General features: G+C 37.9%; 1 protein-coding gene across 2 annotated transcripts in view; it reads right to left on the minus strand.

Moving 5' to 3' along the window:
- epha10 (EPH receptor A10) overlaps positions 1–21,647 on the minus strand; it is a 179,173-nt gene that overhangs the window by 66,278 nt on the left and 91,248 nt on the right. For both annotated transcript variants that reach the window (XM_088405727.1, XM_088405726.1), the window contains exon 4: positions 1,916–2,071. In XM_088405727.1, coding sequence (XP_088261853.1) covers positions 1,916–2,071 — 156 coding nt within the window. The remainder of the gene's footprint in view (positions 1–1,915; positions 2,072–21,647) is intronic.

The raw sequence follows: 21,647 nt of genomic DNA on the forward strand, positions 1-21,647 counted from the left end.
AAGCCATAATAGCCTCCCTTTAAAAAGTCTGACTACATTGAGGAGGTCCATAGAATGACTCTTCTGCATAATGGTAATAGCAAATGGACGGCAAATCGTTTAAGACGTGTTCGATGCGCAAAGGATGTAATGGATAAAGATAAAGAAAATGTTTTATGGGTTTATTTTACACATCATGTGAACCTAATGTCAAAAGATATGGAACGAGGATGGAATATTGTTGAAAGTAGGGAATGAAATGTTAAATATAGTAAAAATAGGTTATGGTCCATAGAGACAAAAATATGTGTTGAGGAAGCCTTTCAGGGTGAAAGCTAAAATTTGTTACAGTTAGTGGAAAGTAGACCTTGAAACATGGTGGGTATTTTCTTTTTTGCTCTCCAGGGGAGCATCAACTACTAAATCATATCAAATCAGGACTGGATTTAGCTGTTATCTGCACCCTCGTTGTGCTGCTAAATCTGTACAAAATGAAACTAGCCCGAAAAAGCAATTTTAATAAAGAACGATGACGTTTGCTTGGGTCTGCTCTGCAAAACATCTCGCATTAGTTTCATGGGGGGGAAGACAAGAGATGCATACTGTCTTTATCTTGGGGGGCGTGCTTGGCAATTTTTCAATGGAATTCAATAGCAGGCGAGGTGCAGGAGGTGAAGGTTGAGGTGGCGGGAGACAGATGAGATGTGGAATGAAGGGATGAGGAGGTACAGAATGGAGGATGAGGATGGATGTTGACGAAGGGGAGTGGAGGGGAAGTTGCAGGTCAGATGGGGAGGTGGCAGATAAAAGACGGACAAATAGAACACAAAAGGTAAAGTACCGTGGTTCTCACAGTACAAGTTGACCCCCCCCCCTTTTACTTCAATTTGGGTGAATTTTACATAGATCATGGCTGTCCAATTATACCACACGGCGTGAGTTATTAAAATGATAAAATGACGATACCTTTAGAGGCATTTCTTCATCGTGTATTGGATACATACTGTTGCAGTTATGGAGGGGAGGGATGGGTGTAAATGAGACGTGTGAGGCAATCAACACGTGCGTGTAGATGCACATGCTAATTTTGAAACGATAAAACGATTTGAAGCTTCAATGTAGTCTTTTTTTGCTGAAAATTAATATGTCGTAAAGCTTGAAAAGTCATCATCACTATCTGACACGCCAAATAGCTCCTCCCATCTAACTCCAGGAAATCCTCTCCTATCTCCTCGTCAATTGCTCAGACATCCTCGTTGCGCCTCCACGAGTAGTCATCTTTGGACCCATCCAATTTGTTTGAAATTGATTTGCTGATCATCTTACTTGGGATGTTCTTTACCCAAGTGATGACTGTGAGATCAGAGTGTGGAAGGCTGCCTTTTACTCTTTCTTTCCCCCCACCTGCCGATATTCATGTCGGCTTGTTCAAGCACATGTCTGAGGGAGGCAAGGAAAGCCGTCTTTTCCTTTTCATAATGCGTCAAAAAAATTACCCACACAGCCTCGTTGTTGACATTAAAGAAGCAATTAGGTGATTTTTGTGATGTTTTGTGCAAACGCTCAAAAACAGATGCATACTATATCAAATTAGATGTATATATAATCATTTTAAGCCTTGTATATGACATGATAGTACTTATTTCACATTTCAATAATTGTTTATCAAACAAAGATATGCGGGGAAAAAATGATCTGTTTTAGGTTATGCCGTTATTAGTCGACCCGACTAATATGGGGGGTGAAAATGAGGAAAAAAAAACTCGACTTATACTCAGAGAAATACGATAATTCCTTGACTTTGCCAGCCGCAAAGTCGTCAATGGCAGTGAATGAGGGAAAAACCTAATGGTGGTGCTGTTAGATAGCTAGTTGATACACACACGCATAAAACCCTCCAAAACGAAGACGAAATAAGAAAATGTGATGTTTTTACGTGTGCATGGTGAGGAAGGAGAGTCCAGCGGTGTTCTGAAATGGTCCGCTTCGCACACGCACGCCACCGAGCCGTCGTCCTCTGAAACACTGTTTGCAGGACAGGGGAAGCACTCCTGTTGCCTGGAGGACATCTTGTATGATCCAGGGGGACAGGCTGCAAGACACACATATCAAACATCAGATCAGGCCAGGAAATTCTGTTTTGCAGGTTTTGATTGGCAGTTGAATGCAAGGCAGGACTAACATAAGGTATTGTTTGTCATATCAGCCACAGTCAGGATTTTAGAGAATAAAGTGGACACATATCTAGGATTTGCTCAACAAACCAGTAATACAATTATGATAAATTCTATGTATATTGAATTTCTCCCAGCTCAAATGTCAGTTTATGCTGTTTCTATAAACTGTGTATATATATATATATATATATATATATATATATATATATATATTTTTTTTTTTTTTTTTGAGTAGCATCCATGGAATTGAATGTTCAGCAGCCAATTCAATTTCATTTTCCTCATCGTCGACCCCCATATCAGAATGGTTTGACCCAAACTGTTATATGTAAATTAAAAATTGAAATAATGAATACGTACTTTGTGAAAAGACATCTTTACTATAGTACCAAAGGAGGATCATTTATGTACACAAATTTTTAATATAGTGTATCATTTATTCCTTTATTGTTTTATTTATAAATGTTTCAAGAAAAATCACTGTACAAATGAAGTCCCATAAACCAAACAAAGTTTATGGCTTTTTAAAATTTCCTGGTTGGGTTGATTACACTGAAAAAAAGAGAAGATAGAACCACCTTTTACGAGACTTGTATTTATCTGATATATGTTTATATTACAAAGAGAGATTATCTCAGGAAGAAAGTCTGGGTGATGGAAGACACGATTTTAAAATAAGATTATAAGGTGAATATGATTATTATGTTTATGATCATTCTGACTGGATGCTCAATAACATACATTGTGTTGTCCTAGATTTTTATAGTTGAATAATTTTCTTTATTATCTTTTCAACCGATGTTCGTTCGGACTACTCCACGAATCAAACAAATAATCTTTTCCTTTTGCGCAGCTGCACAAAAAAACAAAATAAAACAATCACTGATATAAAAAAAAAATAAAAAAACGATTACATTTTGCAGTGGTGTCTACACTTCAGACTTCACAGGGTTTAGGTTTCAGAAGATGGAAAATCAGAACAAATAGAGAAATGAAAGCAAACATAAATTAATCCGCAGGGAAGTACACGAGAAAATTTGCCTTTGCCCAACTCCATTTGACAAGCAATTTTCACATCAGACGTCAGTGGTCATCACAAACAGTATCAAAGAGCACTTGGATGGAAGCGAGGCAAACCAAATAAATAAATAAAGCGCCGCGAGGAGGACTGTGCCAGCCTGAATGTTTCAAAGCCTCAAACTCCATTTTAAGTGTTGTTTTCCGCTGCCCCACTCTATTTGCAAGACGTTTGAAATATCGTTCTCGGGCAACTGCTGCACTTGAGGGAAGCCAAGACAATAGGTGGGAATATGGTTGAGGGCGATAAGCATTTATGACCTTAACATGCGAGTACGCTACACGCCATGCAACAGGAGCTTAATGAAGCTCAATGTACGCGTGACAAGATGACGCGCATAAACACGCGCCGAATAAAAAGTGGCGATTTCTCACTCGGGCTACGCAGTTTCATTTTCCACTTGCCATGCCTTTGGAGCAGGTGATAATGGGTGTGAAATCACGATGCCAGCTACTGCTCGATAGTCTGATCTCTCTTCTGAGACTATATTATGAACAATGGGTATGCATTTGCAGCTTCTTCTCAACTCTGCTTTGCATTCTGGATCTCTTCATGTTCCATTGTCGCATCAAAAACACATTACCACCCAAAGGTTTGCTACTTGGAGGCTTAACACTTTAGACTTGAACCAAGTTTAATATACAGGCTGTCAAGGAGCAAAAATGGAGTGTTTTTGTTTTTTCACTGACTACACTAAGAAAAAAAAAACACAGTCACGCTTTAAACTGGATAAACAGTACAGGTAAAATAGTGCCTTCAAGGGATGTTGGTTATTCGTATTTTGTTTTGCTTCCCCAACTAGAAGTTTCTCAACACCCACAAAGTTGACACTGTGTAAATTAAGTAGCACCTGACCAAAGCTATCCTGCAGGCTACGTTCTCTTATACACAGTACATAAATACTGTCGTCTTCTGGGATCATTACAAATCTTTCTGCCGCTCCAAATGACTCACTGACGGTTCAGGCAGCATAGCTGCAGTGTAACAATTGGGAAATTTCCAGCGTAGTTTAAGTTCTGTATGATTAGTTTGTTAGGGACCCGCCCCCCCAAAAAAAGCATACAAGAGAAGGATAAAAGACCTACTGAGGAAGACTAACAACCTCTCGTAACACCTCAAGTGTTGCGAAGGCCAACTTTAAAATGAACACACCAAATAAAACACATGCAACGATAACTTTTGTAAATGTTAAAGAGACAAGGCTATCTTGAGTCCTCGTGACTCAGTTTTTATTGCCGTTACATCAGTGACCAACATTGACAGACCACCACTGAAAAAAACAAACAAAAAAAAACAACAGTCATCCAAAAACAAAGCTAAAAAAATGCTTGTCAATTACACTTAGATGTTATTTGTCAAAACTCAAGTGTTATGGCTAGCTGCTAACTATGTATGCGGTGCATTCAAACACAATTGGACATCTGATAAAAAAAAAAAAAATGTGAAAACAAGTCCTTCAAAGAAAATAAAACTAGGTTATCAGGCCAATCAATGAATAGTGGAAATCTGCATATTATTGATACCTACTGAAATACATTTAGAGGAAACAAATAGCTGTATTTACTATAATTTAAAAAATAATCAGACAATTCATCTGTGATCTGTATTTTTTCAGTCAAAAATCTGCAGTGGCCTAAAAAAAAGGATTTGTTTTTCACCCTGGAATTGAATACACTGTAGTAGGAAATGGGACATGGAATAAACAATGTTTATTTTGCTTTCGGTGTCTGGTTTATAAACGATTGAAAAGGATATAAAATTCTACACTGTAATATTAAGGATGTGATCTAAAAGGATACCGCGGATAGAAACACAAATTATGACGGTTATCTTTCAGAAATGGGAAATACATGTTACAAGCTGACCATAAAAAAGTCAAGGCTACAAAACGAGAACATTTTTATTTACAGTTGCTCGAAGAGGTTCGGTCGAATTTGCTGTGTCTTTCATACAACGAGGAAAAAAAAACAAAACACTTACCTGAGCAAAAGCCTAGTGATTACGTATTGATTCGATATTTGTCAGGTCTTGTGGCTCTGACCAACAAGTATGTTTCATGGCAGAATACACGCATGCAAGATTGGTAATCGTCTCTTTCTTTTCTCTTCAAGAACCTTGTAATCGACTTTTTAATGTCTGTCATTACACAGTGGTGAAAAGCATCTCGCTCTCAGCTAACCGTAGCAGCCAAGCCTGAGGATTTAACACAAACACCATCTTTGTTCAAGAATGTTCCCCCACCATCTTTCTTTTACCATTAAGTGAGGAAACAGCAAAGGAGCCAAAACGGAACTCCGGATTAAAGGTGTATTTTTTACATATCATGGCATAGAAAACATATCGGCGACTTATCGCTTCAATTCAGTGGATAAGCTTGCAAATTTCACCGTGCGCCGCCGATGATGTGAGCCGCTCGGATGACAAAGGAGGCTGGTTTTGTATGCTGCCAATCATTTTCCACAGCAAGCGGTTGTTCGCACCAAAAGTCAATGTCAAGGTCGTGTCAGTCAAAACGGACCGTCGGCCATCTGTCAATAAAATGTGGATTCTAAAAAAAGCGGGCTACAGCGAGGGACGGAAAGAAATCATGCTTCCAAAAAAAATAACCTAATGGCACAAGGGATGAAAGAGGATTTGGATCCAGGAAGCAGCCAAGATGTGAACATGGAAAAGTAGAAAGTCTAAATTAGGCATGGAATGGTGTCAGAATTTGATGGTATTATAACCTAGAGCAAAAAATACCACCGAATTGCGGTAATGGAATTACAACTCTAAAAAATATAATTTTCAAATGTTTTTTGCCGTTTTGTACATTATAAAAACTGTTTTATCTTCAAACAAAACACATTCCACAGGGATTTGCTACAATAACAAACATTTACCATGCTAAATTGAAATAAATATATAAATAAAATCAAAACAGGTTTTACTCACCAACAACTGTATACATGAATTCTTACTGACTGAACAATCCAATTTAAACTGAAATATGATCCCGTAGTGTAAAATAAGTATAAATGCACAACAATATTTAAAAAGTAAATATAAATGTGAAACAGCATTGCAATATTGATTTTAAATTAACTATCCTCAAGTTTGGTAGTTAAATAAATAATTCTACTCTGTGCGTATACATTAATAGTGCAATATTGAATCTGTCACTTCATGTTGACAGGACTATATTTCCTCATCATGCACTCACACACACGCTCACACAAACAGGCTCGCTCTGTCTGTCTCTCTCGCTTGCCCTCTCACTGAAAGCTTGTAGCTTACTTGCAATGTAATCGTTTTCGAAAGTCGAACACTTCCCAGGAAGTGGACTTCATGTGTCTGGAAAGGGGGAAAAGCTGCTGTGTTATCATGTTTGGGCAGCTACGGGCTTCACTCTAATTGACTTCCGGTTGGCCATAGCAAAGGAAGGGATAACAGTACAGTTACCATACAAGGTTCAATAATTTAAGAATATTATAGTAATCTTATAATTATAGTATTATCGTATTATAATATTATATAGTAAATATGTGTACTGCAGTAGTTTGATGTCCGAGGAGTGCCCATGTCATGTGCATTTACAGTAAAGTCATCTGTCTGGAATGCAGGGAAAGTTCAGCGCATCTCTCCGCGACAATCTGCGATACACTGAGGGCGTGCTAGGGGAGGGGCTAAGTAGCGAGAGATCCCTGTATATTGCCAATACGGTTATAGGCCCATGCCTAGTTTGTATACAAAAGAAACACGGCGAGTATTGGAAAATTGACTCAGAAGCACTAGACTCGAAAACCAAGACTCTGAAAACTAGACGGAAGAAAACACCGAAATTAGAGCCGAAACTAGAAAGAAAGTTTTAGAGTTTGACTTGACGCGCTGACATCTACCGTCAGACATCAATAAAGCATCTTAAAGTATCTTTAAGAACTATAACTGATAAATGAAGGAATAAACCAGTAACAACACGAAATGCTGGACCCCATATGACAATTAGAATAATTACATAATGAAAGGGTGAATAATACCTGATCTTGGCAACGATACAGTAACTGATAACAAAAATATTAACTCTTTACTCGCTTTTCATACTCCTAATATATACTGTACGTGTTAACTGGAAACGAGAATTTTAAGGAGAAGAGACAGAAGGAGAGATCTGCCAGGACAGCTGGCAAAGCAACTGATCAATTTGTTCAATGTGTCGACTGGGAGGCTCGATTAAATGGAACATGGCACCGCATGTACACAAACGCGGACTCGTATTCAGATCTCTTCCTTCAAGGTGTTAGACTAAAGATATGCAGTCGCGTTCCAAGATGGGGGGATGTGGCCGAAGACCAACTGCTGCGAGAGACAGTGGAGGAGAAACAGATACGCCGACGGACGCGTGGACAGATGCGCGCGAGATGGAGGGCTACGCGCTGTGCAAAGAGAGGACAATAAACAGCGAGGGGAAAATGGACTCCTTCACTTTGACAGATAGACAGAGTCAGACTACTGATAAGCAAACATGCAAGGCATACAGATGAGAGCCACCGAAAGAAAAGACCGTTTGAGCTGACAGCGACTGAGGTCTTCTATAGTGGGAATATAAGAGACGATGGCGTGGCCTCTCATGTAGAAATGCTTTAAAGCCAGAGGGAAGAGAGGATGCCTTCACACTTTTAATTTGCTTCTCTGGACAAAAACGAAGGGCAATTTGCATTTTAGATTGCCTTCACGGCTATAGTTCGCTTTCCCAATCAGGGTTTGTAATCTTGGTCTTGGTTTGCTGAGTGTTTCAATTATTTTGACACAGTACATTGCACCTTGTCTATTTCATCGGCAACTCTGCGTTTTTATAAGTCGATTGGAAAACATTTGTAACCGATTGTGTGACACAGGTTCAATGGATCGTAGGTTTTCGTAGATCTTTAAAGCCCCTCTATTTGATTAAAACATTTGGACCCAGAAATTAACATGATTCATTTATATTCCACTAAATTTTAGTGGAATATACAAGGCACACCTGATTTTTGAACACATCACTGATTTTTGATCAAAATAAATGTAGCGCCATAGTCGGAAATATACAGTTTGACACAGGGCCTGACCCAAAAAACAAAATCAGCCAAAATACCGGTTTTAACTTTATGTATTCTGGTCCTTTACAGCAGTTGTATACAAGTAAAATTGGTTTCATTATATATTACACATAAAGGCATACCATAACCTTGTATCTTTGCATAAATATCTCAAAATGTGTTGATAAGCTTATTCTGCAGACCTGTCATTCAAAACAAAGCAGATCTTCATTTTTACAAGCAAAGAATTGAAATGGATGTTACTACTTTACTTGATTCCTGCTATTTGCGGGGAATAGGTATTAGGCAGAACGAAGAATAGTAAAAATCCAAATTTAATTTACAGCTATTGGATCTATTGAAGTAATTGTGAGAATTCATTATTTTACTTTAAATCAATGGGCCCAAAAAATCCATAACGATCAGTCCCTACTTTGATTTATTTCACTTTTGAAATATGTCCATATTAGTACTGAACTTCAAACTTTAAATCCATTAAAAAAAAGCCAAGTTGAAGTCTTTCCGATATCATGCAGATCATTGATGACAGAAACTAAATGACATTATATATTAATATTATTGCTCCGATCGTGAAAGCTGGTCATCAACATTCCAATTCATAAACCACATTTCAAAACTTCAAAAAGTTTAAGGTCACGGGACAGTTTTCCTGAGCCCACAAAATACTTTAATGGACTTTTGCCTTTGAAAAAGGAATCCATTTAAACTTTCCTTTATATTGGTCCCTTGCTTCAATTAACCTTAAACATGAACATCAATAAATCATGAGGCACTTAACACAATAAGTGTGAGCCTCGCTGATTGCCCACAATAATTAATATTAATCATGCTAAAAGAGGTCTGCTTACGAAACTCACAGACGCAAACATCTGTACGCGACTTGTCGAGCAGATAAAAAACAACAAAAAAAACCCAATCCAAATGAATTGACACTGTCATTGTATCACTTAACATTGATTTGAAATGTCAAGGTGTTTAGTTTTATGATGATAAAAAAGGGAGAGGCGTCAGAGAGGTAATGGCGTGAAGGGGAGATACAAGGGAGGCAGGATGTGACTCCAGCAGGTGGAAATTAATAATTCAGAGCGCTTTAATTCACATCAATGCCCTCCGTGCGCCTGATGCTGATTCCGATGCTAATTCTTTCAGCAGGTAGGCAGCTTTAAGTTGTGCAAAAGGAATACTCATTACGGCGAAGGTCTCTTTTGCACTGACACGCAGACAGGCACACACAAACTCAAGTCCTCAGTGTCAGACAGGCAGGAGGATTGGGAAGGAATGACTGATCCATTTAAGACTTGCGCGCTAGGGCAGATTATTATTAAAAATGTGAAATGATTGGGCTGTTATTATGCCTACTTTGGGATTCTGTGCAGATTTTCTCCAAGAACATGAGTTGCCAGTGCCTGCATGTCAAGTACTCATAACTACAAATAAGTTGATCTGTAGCTTGGCGCTGCACCAACGGCGCCTTTTTGGCCCTCTCTTATGTTCGGGCATCAAGCCAGCCAAAACAAAGATGACATAAGTACCAAGGCAAAAAAAAAAAAAAAGAAAGGTTCAGTGGCTTCAAAACAATTCGACCTTCATGATATTTTTGTCACACGCAGAGCAAAATTTCCACCCAGACAGACAGGACACAGAAATGGAAAGGTAGAATGTCTTTATACACAAAAATCAAACGTAACTACAGGGATCATGAAACTCTTTCAGTGCCAAGCGTTATCGGAAAAGGCAAGCTCTCGAGTGCCAGTATATTTCGCATGTTCACTCGTTTTTCAAGGCTGACATTTTATTATGTAATATGCCCATGTAAACATGGGTTTTAACATGAAAAATTGATTTTATTTTATTACTTAGAATTGCAAGTATGTGTTTGTGTAGTATGCACAGCAGCACTGCCATGCAATGGTCACAGTTATCACTATAGTGCTCAATTGGCTTAATATTATATAAGGACTAGTCATGGGTGTCAGTTACCCTCCAAAAAACATGTATTTGACTAGACTTTTATTATTATTCTTTTGTTTTATTACTATTTCAAAAAATGAGATTCCTTGTCAATGGCACTGAAAGAGTTAAGAGCTAGACTTGGAAACTAGACTCTGAAAGTAGACTTGGCAATTAGACTCAGAAGGAAACTAAGGAGATGGTGTGACACGACAGCTCGAGAACAGAATATAGACTTGGGAACTAGACTCGGAACACTAGTCTTAGAATATTATTCTCAGAAAGAAACAAGAGAATGACATGACAGCTCGAGAGCAGAAGTAGACAAGGAATGTTAACTCAGAGCCTAGACTCAAAACACTAGACTCAGAAAGAAGCTAGAGAAAAAGTGCATGGCAGCTTGAGAGCTTGACTTGATGTTCTGACTGTCACTCAGAACCTTGTGCTTAAATGTTGTCTTTTTTTTGACATAATATATAATACAGTATGTTCAGTCAGTTGAAGTTAGGGTGTTTCTGTATGCAGTTAAAAAATGTTTAAAAAAAAACAAGCAAAAAAAAAAACTTTTTTTGCTGCTGTGACTTATTTAACATTGTGGTTTATGATACATAATTTATGGTACATGAAAATGACAAAATGGCATCTAAGTGACCATAGCAACTGCATAGCAACTGATATTTTAACAATGTTATTCTTTTTTCTTTGCCTTAATTGTGATGAAAAAAATGATGCAAAAAAGCAGAACTGAGAACCTGTCCTTATATATCACACTCTGGAGAAAGCAGGAGTCAAATGAAGGCAAGATTTTGCATGTTATGTGAATGCGGAGCACGGTAAGCAGGTCTGACAGTAAAACAGTGAACCTGGTCAGTAAATGACTTGATCCAAGATTATTTTCATACCTAAAAGCCTGACATTAAGTAAATAACAAAAAACAGCCCCATGGGTCACCTTTTGAAGTCAATAATTGCGTCTTTCATTGCACACGTCGCGATAACGGCTCTCACCACTTTGAAGATATGACCGAGTCGGTCTGAAATAGGGGATAAATCCCCGCGATTAGCTCGGAAGTAAATACCTCATTGGTGTCCACTCAGTGACTGACTGCTGCGTTCCAATGTAATCAGGGGCCCGAGTTCTGAGCTGTGCACCATTCAGGTCAAAGCTTTTGCTTTATCATTTTATTCGTGGTTCTGCTCTGGTTACCGCGGACTGACATCACACGGGGAGCACAGGAGAATAACTGGGAGTATTAATGTCAACGGTGCTGTGTATGAGCTTTACACTGGAGGCGTTCATAATTCTACTGATGCACAGAATGTAACACATTGCAACACAAAAACACACAATTCTAAGAAGAGCAGCACATCCGTTCAGTGGCGTGTTCACTGAGGCCTGCACTTAAAGAGGGAACGGTTGACATTACCAGCGCAGTTATATCACAATACAGACGCCACAAAGTGTTCCTCTGTTACATCACTGCGCTAAAGTGCCCTGTCTGGTCAATCTATCAGGCTTAGTGGACAAAAAATGGAGACAACCCTAACACAAGACAGAAAATGTCTACATGGAGTTATAAACCACAACTTGGAATAATTACACGAATGTGCACTTTAATGAGACCAAATTGTAGAGGAATTGAAAAAAACAAAACAAAAAAAACCCCCACACACACCTATATATATATATATATATATATATATATATATATATATTGCTATTTCACATTTTTGTTTGGTTTTTCACAGACACAAATAACAATAACCGCATTCACTGTATTTATTCACAACAATGTTGTAAAATAAGAAGCCATTTGGACCCAGAAGCAGACAGAACATGGAAGTGGAAAAGTAAAAAATCCTTTTCCACGAAAATCTATTGTGGTTGTAAAATTAAAACTTGTAAAATTAGACTCTTAATGTGGAAAATTAGACTCAGAAACTAGACTTGAAAAGTCCTCAAAGCCGACTGTGTTTACTTGTGTCTATTATATATATATATATATATATATATATATATATATATATATATATATATATATATAGCTTTTTACCAATTTCAGTTACCCTACAAAGTCTTAGCGTTAATTAGAGGGATTTCAATTGTTGTCTTGTGTTTGGTTAGAATGTCTTAGTGAGACAAAATGGACATGGATAAAATGGACAACAGTGGATATGTGAATAATCTGGTATTTGGGAGGAGATGACATAGAGCAGATGGAAAAAAAAAAAACAAAGCCATCACAACAGTGACTATAGTGATAAACACATAAAAATAACAAGAGGTGACACATACATAAACAATATAAGAAAGCTGACACAGACATTACCATAGCATCAGCAAAGTTTATTCCACACAACTATATTCTAATTAATACGATAAGCATTATACAAAAAGCACAAAAATACTTTTAAGATCTCCTATCAGTAATACACAGTAAAGTTTTTAGCCCTTTTGCAAACTTATACCACAACAAAACATAATAATAAACACAGTTAAATCTATTACCTCAGAAGACATTAAAAAAAGAACATAATTGCTTCATAAGCAGCACTTTTAAAAACAGCTTCTTTATTGGCTCTCATTAGGTTGTGCAGGTGCTAATTTTGTGGCCAATGAGTGTATACACGCCTTAATTAGCCAAATCACCAAGACAATAATACGACACCATAACAACATCTGCACTTCACAGACTCGTTTCACTTGGGACAGGAAGTGAGTAAACTGTATACAAAGGACGCCAAACACGCAGAAGTCAATCAGGAACTGTTGACAAAGCTTTGTCTTTTATTTGTCCTCTGTTGTCAACGTCCCCTCCAACTGCCTCACGCCATCTTTGTTGACTTTCCTCCCTTTTCATTTTCTTGAAAATCACCTGACTGCTAATAGTCATGCGCCCAAATAAACATGCCCTGACCTGACTCCATCTGCTTAACATCTCGATAGACCAACCGTATTTTCCCTTCAAATTTCTCCATATTCATTTCAGGGAGATGTATATTTGCTATATTGACGAAAACACACGCTGGAAGATTCCGCTGAGGTCGGGACATTGCGTAAGTAATAAATAAATGCAAATGCAACAAAATACCACAATAGAAGACAACACGGGCCTATAAACCATCACACACTTGTGAATATGTCAGGGTTGAATGCAATAAACTGGCTATCATACAGCCTTTCTTTTTATGAGATTTGTGACAAAATGTGGCTAACACCAGACAAGGCACACAATAAAAAAAAAAAAACTTGAAATGGTGCTGAATCGCAAAAGAAATACATGCATATGCTTCCCATCCCATGTGGGCCTCCAAGTTCTGATCTGCCCTATGACATACGGTACTGTCACTATTTGTTGTGTTCATCTTGCGTTACCACGGCTGACTAGATCTTTTTTTCCATACTGTGACTGCCAAGGCATATTTTTGACGGATTAAAAAGCTTCCCAGGCGACAACGAATATCATCGACTGTCATGTTTGCCTTTCCGGTCCCACTCTTGTCCGCGGGGGTGGCAACAATGTTTTAGCACGCAAAAAGTGAATTCAGAACCGTTGCATATCATCTTTCACATAAATTTTTAATTATCATCATCATCAGAGTTTGTTGTGGAGTAAAACTGCAATGAATTGTACATCAATATTCTTTACTGTGTAACTAACCATTGTGTGGTAATTCAGCTTCAAATATAACAAAGGGAAAACATTGAAAGAAAACACCAGGGAGCTGAAATTGCACCCAAATGGTAACAACATGTAACAGTTCAACATGGCGCGAAGGTTTAATTAAGACACGACCAGAAGTGTGCCATCGCTTGGCTGAAATACTGGGAGAATATTGTGGAAAAAAATGACCCAAAAATAGTCAAAATACTACACAAGGCTTATCTAAAAAGATTATGCATAGCTCATACTACAATGTTAAATACCGCATCTAAAATCCGGGCTGAGCTGACAACTGCATTCTCCATCACTTGTGAGTGGAGAGGGATTTTCACTTGCTACTGATGCTGCCAGTGACAATATAATTAGTTCACTTGAAGATTCGCTGATTGGTTGTGATATGTGCTGAAGAATCCCTCTTTCAAATCCATTTAGAAGACACTAAGGAGCCATAATCAGACTGTAAAGTGAACTGACAGGATGTGTTTCAAGTGGCTCGCAGAAAAAGAGGAAAAACACGATTTTTTTTATGATACAAGAAATTGTATTTATATATATATATATATATATATATATATATATATATATATATATATATATATATATATAATATGTGTGTGTGTAAAAAGAGTGAAATCCAGGAAGTAGGACCACACCCCCCCATGAATTTTTATGCATGTGTATGTGGATACCAGATTGAAAAAAAATGTGAATAGTATTTATACTTTACATATTCGAGACAAAGATATCTGCAGTACACATAGTCACTTAAATATTAAATGATTAAAACTTAAACAGGTAGCTTACTGGGGCAGTGATTAGCACGTTTGCCTCACAGTTAAGGGACCTGAGTTTGAATCGAGCTGGCGCCAACCTTCCCGTGTGGAGTTTGCATGTTATCCCCGAGCCTGCATGCCTATACTTGCCCGAAGTCCGTTCGGATAATCATCAGCAAGCCTGTGACCCTTGTGAGGATAAGCGGTTAAAGAAAGTGGATGTATGGATGGCTAAACCTTATACAGTAACTGTACTGTTATCCCTTCTCGTTTACATTCATTGGCTATAGTCAGGAACACTGTAAAATGTTTAAAAAATTAATACCCTAATAAGTAAATTCTGTATGTGTACTGCAGTGTATCGATGTCTCAGCAATGCCCGTGCTGAAAAAAACAAACAAAAAAAAACTTACAGGTTTTGACAGACTTGAACGGTTTCTTATAAGCGCAACCTATGTGCAACATGTAAAAACGTGTGTGTGTGTGTGATTTGCACACAAAAGTCCTCATCACTGACATTACAGCCATAGAGGCAGTCGTCAGCAAACATGTTTGCATGAGAATGTCAGGCAATTTCAGGTCGAGCTCGCTGAGAAATGAGATTCAATGTTCTGCTTCTTTTTGACAGTTACGCCATTGGGGCGGCGCGCGTTTGGTTTGTGCGTGCGTGCGTGCGTGTGCGCGCTTGCGTGCATCGCCTGCTTGTCACATTTCACTAACACACAATTTCTCCTTCAGAGCAAAGATAGCTTAGGTCGGAGAAGTAATATTGATTTGTAATGCTGCTGAAGGTTAGGCATGCTCACCGCCTTTTAGAAAGTGCTCCTGCTTTGCAAAGGCATTGTGTAATGTCACCCTTTACTACTTCCAATTTTTCACGCTGGAAAATGTATCACAAGGATACCCAGCTCACCTGCGGAATGTGCTGCCGCTATTTAATATTCCACGGCCGCGGAGTCATAAAGAAAACGAACGCATGGCAAATAACATTCGTTTATATGTTTTTGTAGAGCGAGAGCCAGAAACATGAAAATGAATAGGAATGAGTCTTTTCCCCCCAACAAAATGTCTTAATTTGGTTTATAATTCCCCCTGACATCATTGATTAGATCAGGTTACTTCACCAACCTTCTATAATATATGCAGTGAGAGGCTAATCAGATTTGCTGAGGAGGCATTTAGGCAAATAGGAAGTGAATAGGACGTAAAATGCTTTATTTTGTGTGGCCCGCCATTTGCATATGGGTGTGGAATATGGCCTGGTTATGGAAATTAACAAGCATTATCTTCAGCCTGCAGTCTGTTGTGACACGGCCATTTTATTTGATTCCTTTTGAATCAGCCAATTCAACTGCGGAATGTAAACTTGAATGAGCCTCGCCCGCTAATGGCCCCCGCGTCTTTCGCCGCGCGCTCCAAATCAGCATTTTCCCATTAAGACTGTGACCTAGATATGGAAATACCCTGACCAGATAAATGTGATCCGCAGCAGTGTAGCGCTTACATACTGCAAGTTGAAAAAAAGAAGAACAACCTGATGGACTTCCTACTTGGAAAAGAAAATGAGGTCAAGGATTCCAACGCTTCCATACAGCTGCTCAACCCTTGAAGACATCTATTAGTCACATGATAGGCAAAAAAGGCTTGAGATTATGCACATTAACAGCTCAAATACAAGGTCTGGCTGCATCTATTAGAGCGCATTAGAAGGATGATTTATGAGAATGGTACAAGTATGATTATGCGCACGCAGGTTTTCTCAGTGGCAAAAACATGATCATTCATCTCTATCAAGGATGTGACGAGGAGGAGAACCGAATCGGGCGGGGTTGCATTCCCGAATGAGGAAATGGAAAACATTTGAGCTAAGACAATGAGCTAAGACAAAGGCGTCAAACGCAAGGCCCGAAATGCTAATCGTAACATCGATGTTGCGACTAAAACCAAATTTGCAAGTTGTCTTCAACTTTTTGGGGACACCTTTTTTTTTTGTGTGTTACCAATCCCTCTTTTGAAGTTTTTACGAGCCTTGGATCTCAAAAGCAGTTCCCGTATATCTCTGCGTACAAGTCGGCCGTGCATAAGTCGATCCCCCTTTACTACAATTTGGCTCATTTTTTACAAAAACGTGATATAAGTCTACACATATCATGGCTGTCCAATTAAAGCGCATGGTGTTTGATTTTAAAATGATAAAATTACAGTACTTTTAGACACATTTTTTCATCGTATATTGAATAGCATACTGTTGCTGTGATGGGGGGGTGAAAGTGAGACAAGCGCAAAGCAATGTACGCGCGCACAGACGCAAATGCTGAAACTAGTGTAACAATAAAACGATTTGAAGTTTCCAATTGCTTTTTCATTGAGCTCCTCCCATTTGACCTCTGGATGTCCTTTCATCATTTGCGCAAACATCCTAGTAACTTTCACGGGTAGTCATCTTCTGACTAGTCCAACTCGTTTGAAACGGAGGGCTGATCATTTTGCCATCATCACACCATGCCAGTGCTCTCACATTTTTGTCTTGAACGGACAAGTCAAGCAATCTTTTCCTTTTCATAATGGGTCAACGTGCACCAAAAAAAGATCCATGCAGTCTCCTTGTTGACGACAAAAAGGCATATTTCAATGTCAAAATACTTTCACATTCAAATTAATGTTATTCAAACACATACATGTGGAGAAAATTGGTCTGGTTTCAAGTTATGCGGGTATAAGTTGGTCGTCTAAATATGGGGGTTGAAAATTAGGAAAAAAATCAAATTGTAACACAGAGAAATACGGTACGTGTGACGGTCATAGAATTCACACCCATAATCTTCAACTAAAACTAGAAGCAAAATTTGGCCCATGATTAAAATGGGTTTGACAATTTTTGCCCAAGGTCAAATTTTCAAACCTTTTCAACTCATTCATGGTAATTGATGGCTATAGATGTCAATAATTCATCTGACATTCTTTCATTGATGCCATTGACGGCTAAATGTCTATCCAAAAAATAAAAATAAAAATGAGCTGATAGTGAATGAGTTAAAAAAAAAAATGAATGGGAACAACAAATTGCAAAGCCGAGAGATGACTATCAGCATTTGTGAACTCACCCGGCTTTGAAAGTTTCATGTATTTTCAAGTACGACGTAACCTTGAAAGTGCAACGTTGAGTACCCGTCGAAATCGTTGTTCTACCACATTTATTCAGTTGGCCCCTTAGTTATTAAAAAGCATCACGCTAGATGGATGGTTATGGTTGTGGGGGGTCACCGAGGCCATATGGCTGATTAAGTGTTTTCACTTCACGTAAGGAACCACGTCAAATGCTTTAGGATGGGGTGTGTATCATGTGTGGGTGTTGTGTGTGCATGTGCATGCGTGTGAACAAGTTGCGATGTAATTAAGAACAGTTGGTCCATCAAGTAGATGGATGAGGTGGGCCGATCCTCCCATTCACTCCGCAAGCCCCCAACTGGGTTTAATGGGCAGGCTGTGTGTCAGGGATCAAACCACCGCTACATGAATATGAAACACACAAACGTGAACGCTTGAAAATGGTTAATTACGCCGTACTGTCTGATAAAAACAAATGTCAGTGCGAGAAAATGTGATACTTTTCAGCCAAACTGAACTTTACTGATTGAAATTGCTAATTGGAAGCCTCCTCATAAGAAATTGGGTCAATTTACCCCAAAAGGTTTGCTGCCAAATATTTAGTGCCAAAATAATCAAGCTCTTTGATGATAACGTGGGTCTATTCGCTAAATATCAAAGTATTACATTTTCAAAAATATATTACACTGGTTCAATCGGTTGCTTTATTGAAGAGTCATGAAAACATTCACAATTTAATATCAAATTAAATGAAGTTAAAACAAATATCTATTTTTCTTTAATAACCCAACCCAACTATTTCGCTGACACCCTGCAGTCAGGCCACGGACCCCCGGTGGTTCTCGGACACCAATTTGAGAGCCGCTTCACTTTAACACAGTTTATCTATGAGTTGATTCATGTTCCAATTAATTTGCTCTGAATTTGAAAAGTATACATTTCCTGTCACGGCATCAAAATCATTACATAGTATTAGTTTTGTTATAGTCTCAATCTGTTATAGTCTCACATTCACTCCGAAGGGACTTCATGTAACCCCAGGGGTACTGGTACCTCCATTTTTGAATTGCTGACATAGAACATGAAGGGAGTAGTTCTTTTTTTCACTTACAAATATATGCTAATCCTTCCATCATCATCCTACCAAATGCTTCCTGTGATGAGGTTAGCAGCAAAATGTAATGCACCAAAAATTAACATATTTTTTATTACCTGCTGCATGAATTAAAAAAAAAAAAGAGGCCTCACAACACAATCAGAGGACGTCATTAAGCTTCGAAGGTAGAGTAGCTTTGACCCGGTTGTGTAATTAAAAGATTTTTTTTTTTTTTAATCCCTATCAACCTTCCCTTACCACCTCAGCACATTCATTTATATGGTGCCTTCCTCCATCAAAGCGGCCATTTAATTAAGACATGCAACATGGCATCATGAGAAGTCAAGGGAGAGAAGTCAAGCAATTAAGAGACTCAGCAAACAAACCAATAGAATGGGGGGATGACTGGAGTGTATCCCTAAAAGAAAGAAAAAAAAAACAATTAAAGGCCAAGAGGTGTAGAAAGTAATATCATTTGTTTGGTGTCAAGCAATTTGTTTTCTCTTGATCCACTTTTTTATGCATCCAGCGAACTAAAGTACCTATGTATGCACTTATGTAAGCCAAAGCAGGAAAAGTTGAGCAAAAAACTATTTTTTTCACAGACAAACAATAAATTGCAGGTTGTAATATCAAATATGAAGTTTTCTTAATTGTTATTGTTATATAAAACTTTATTTTAACTGCCTGCTTACAACAACCTCCTCTCATCAAAAATCTGAACATGTCGCATGTTGAGCACCAACATTTTTTTCCTCAAAAAGCCAACAGAATACCGCAGCGTAAAATTGCAGCTTTAGTATTTGAACAACTGATTGATTCATTGATTATCTTTTGAACATATAAACAAACTGCAAAAACTCCCAAATTTACGGATCACCGAGAACATTAACAAGCAGCAGAATGCTCAACCTGATTCTTAGCATGGGGTCCAGACACAGTAACGTCTAGAGGCAGCCTTAACCAGACTGTGACTCACTACGCCAGAAACATTACATCGCACAATTGTGTGTACACACTGACACAGACACACAGACATGCATGCATGTAACAACTGCGATGGTAATTTTGTGCGTGTCATCTACAGTGCAAGGTCTTGAGTAGGTAGAGTGTGTCTGACACAGCAAGCTAATGAAAGAGCAGAGCAAATACTATACAACACTAATATATATATATATATATATATATATATATATATATAGGGTTTGTACAAATATCCATTACTAACAACATATGCAAATTGCTGCTTTTTGAGGGGAATTGAGGGGAAAACAATAATGGCACTTCAATTCGTTTCAAAGGGAATATTGTATATTTGATATGCAAATCTACTGAGCAACAGCTTGCCCAAAAATGAATTAAAATTGTAGGTTAAGGTACGGTAATGTTTTGTTATGGAATGCATATCCATGACTTTCTCCTTTTTCTCCCCCCCAAAAATGTGGCTGAACATTATGCTCAGGTGAAAGCAGTAAATATCAATGCATGGATTTTCTCAACTTTCACCTTAGCGACCCAGGCCGAAATTTAATGGACGATCGTTAAACAACATAGATTGGCTTTGACCAAATAATTAGGAATAACTGCAGTTTTTAAGGCATGTTGAACGGGTACGCCTACCCATGACATTTTTAATAATGATTTGCTAGAATTCAGGAACATCAGCTTTTTTAGTCCCCAAAAAAATATTACAATAATGTGATGAAACGCCAGATTTCTTGAGCTATAAACTGCACTGGTATAAAGTATAAACTGTTAAAGCAAAAGTTGAAGGGATGAGTGTGGCGCACTGGACTATAAGCCAAAGACCAAAACATCGGATATTTGCTTAGAAACATAGTATATGGGGTTTCATTTCAATTTTTTAAAACATTTTGAATTGCCTGCTTACAGAAACATCCAATCTTCAACACATTCAACATGCCTGAATGTTAAGCAGCAACATATTTATAGAAAACGGATATTTTCAACAGAAGACCGGAGATAAGTAGCGGTTCAAACTCAACATAAATACTTCCATAGCTTCTTTTTGACTTGATTTTTGTTTTGATTATAAACATAAAGAATAATATAAAAATATTGCAAATAAATCATATAGTGGATATACACATGCATATACACATATACATATATACATATATATATATATATATATATATATATATATATATATATATATATATATATATATATATATATACACACACACACAAACACACAACAAACTTTTATACAAGATATCTTACTTTATAGTATATACTATAAATATAGTATTATGTTTGTATGTATTTTTAAAATTCTGTTTGAGCAAAGCCATCCATTCGCATCTTTTCAGTTCTATTTCATAGTTCTATTAATTGAAATCTTGAACACACTTTTCTTTTCCCGGTGGATTGCCTCCTGGTGGATATTAAAAAATAACTAAATTAAAAAACCCAGAAAGGCCGCACTGTATTATAAGCCGCAAGGAAAAAAAAAAAAAGTTGTGGCTTGTAGTCCGAAAAATGCGAGTCTTTTACGTTGAAAGTGTTTCCTATCAACATTCCGCCATTTGAACACCGGTACTGTATTTTACTTGTGTTTGGGTTCTCACTCCCAATACATTCACTGCCGTGACCATCAGTGCATTTTTGAAGTGAAATCATGTATTGACAGCGGAGCCTCGAACGAACGCCTATTTTCTTCATATTTACATTTCCTGGTTCACTTTTAAAGCTAAATGGAAACAAACTAGCAGGAATTAGCAC

This window comes from Hippichthys cyanospilos, chromosome 21 (assembly GCF_059441005.1).
Source record: "Hippichthys cyanospilos isolate Australia breed blue-spotted pipefish chromosome 21, RoL_Hcya_1.0, whole genome shotgun sequence".
In the NCBI taxonomy this organism is placed as follows: domain Eukaryota; kingdom Metazoa; phylum Chordata; class Actinopteri; order Syngnathiformes; family Syngnathidae; genus Hippichthys; species Hippichthys cyanospilos.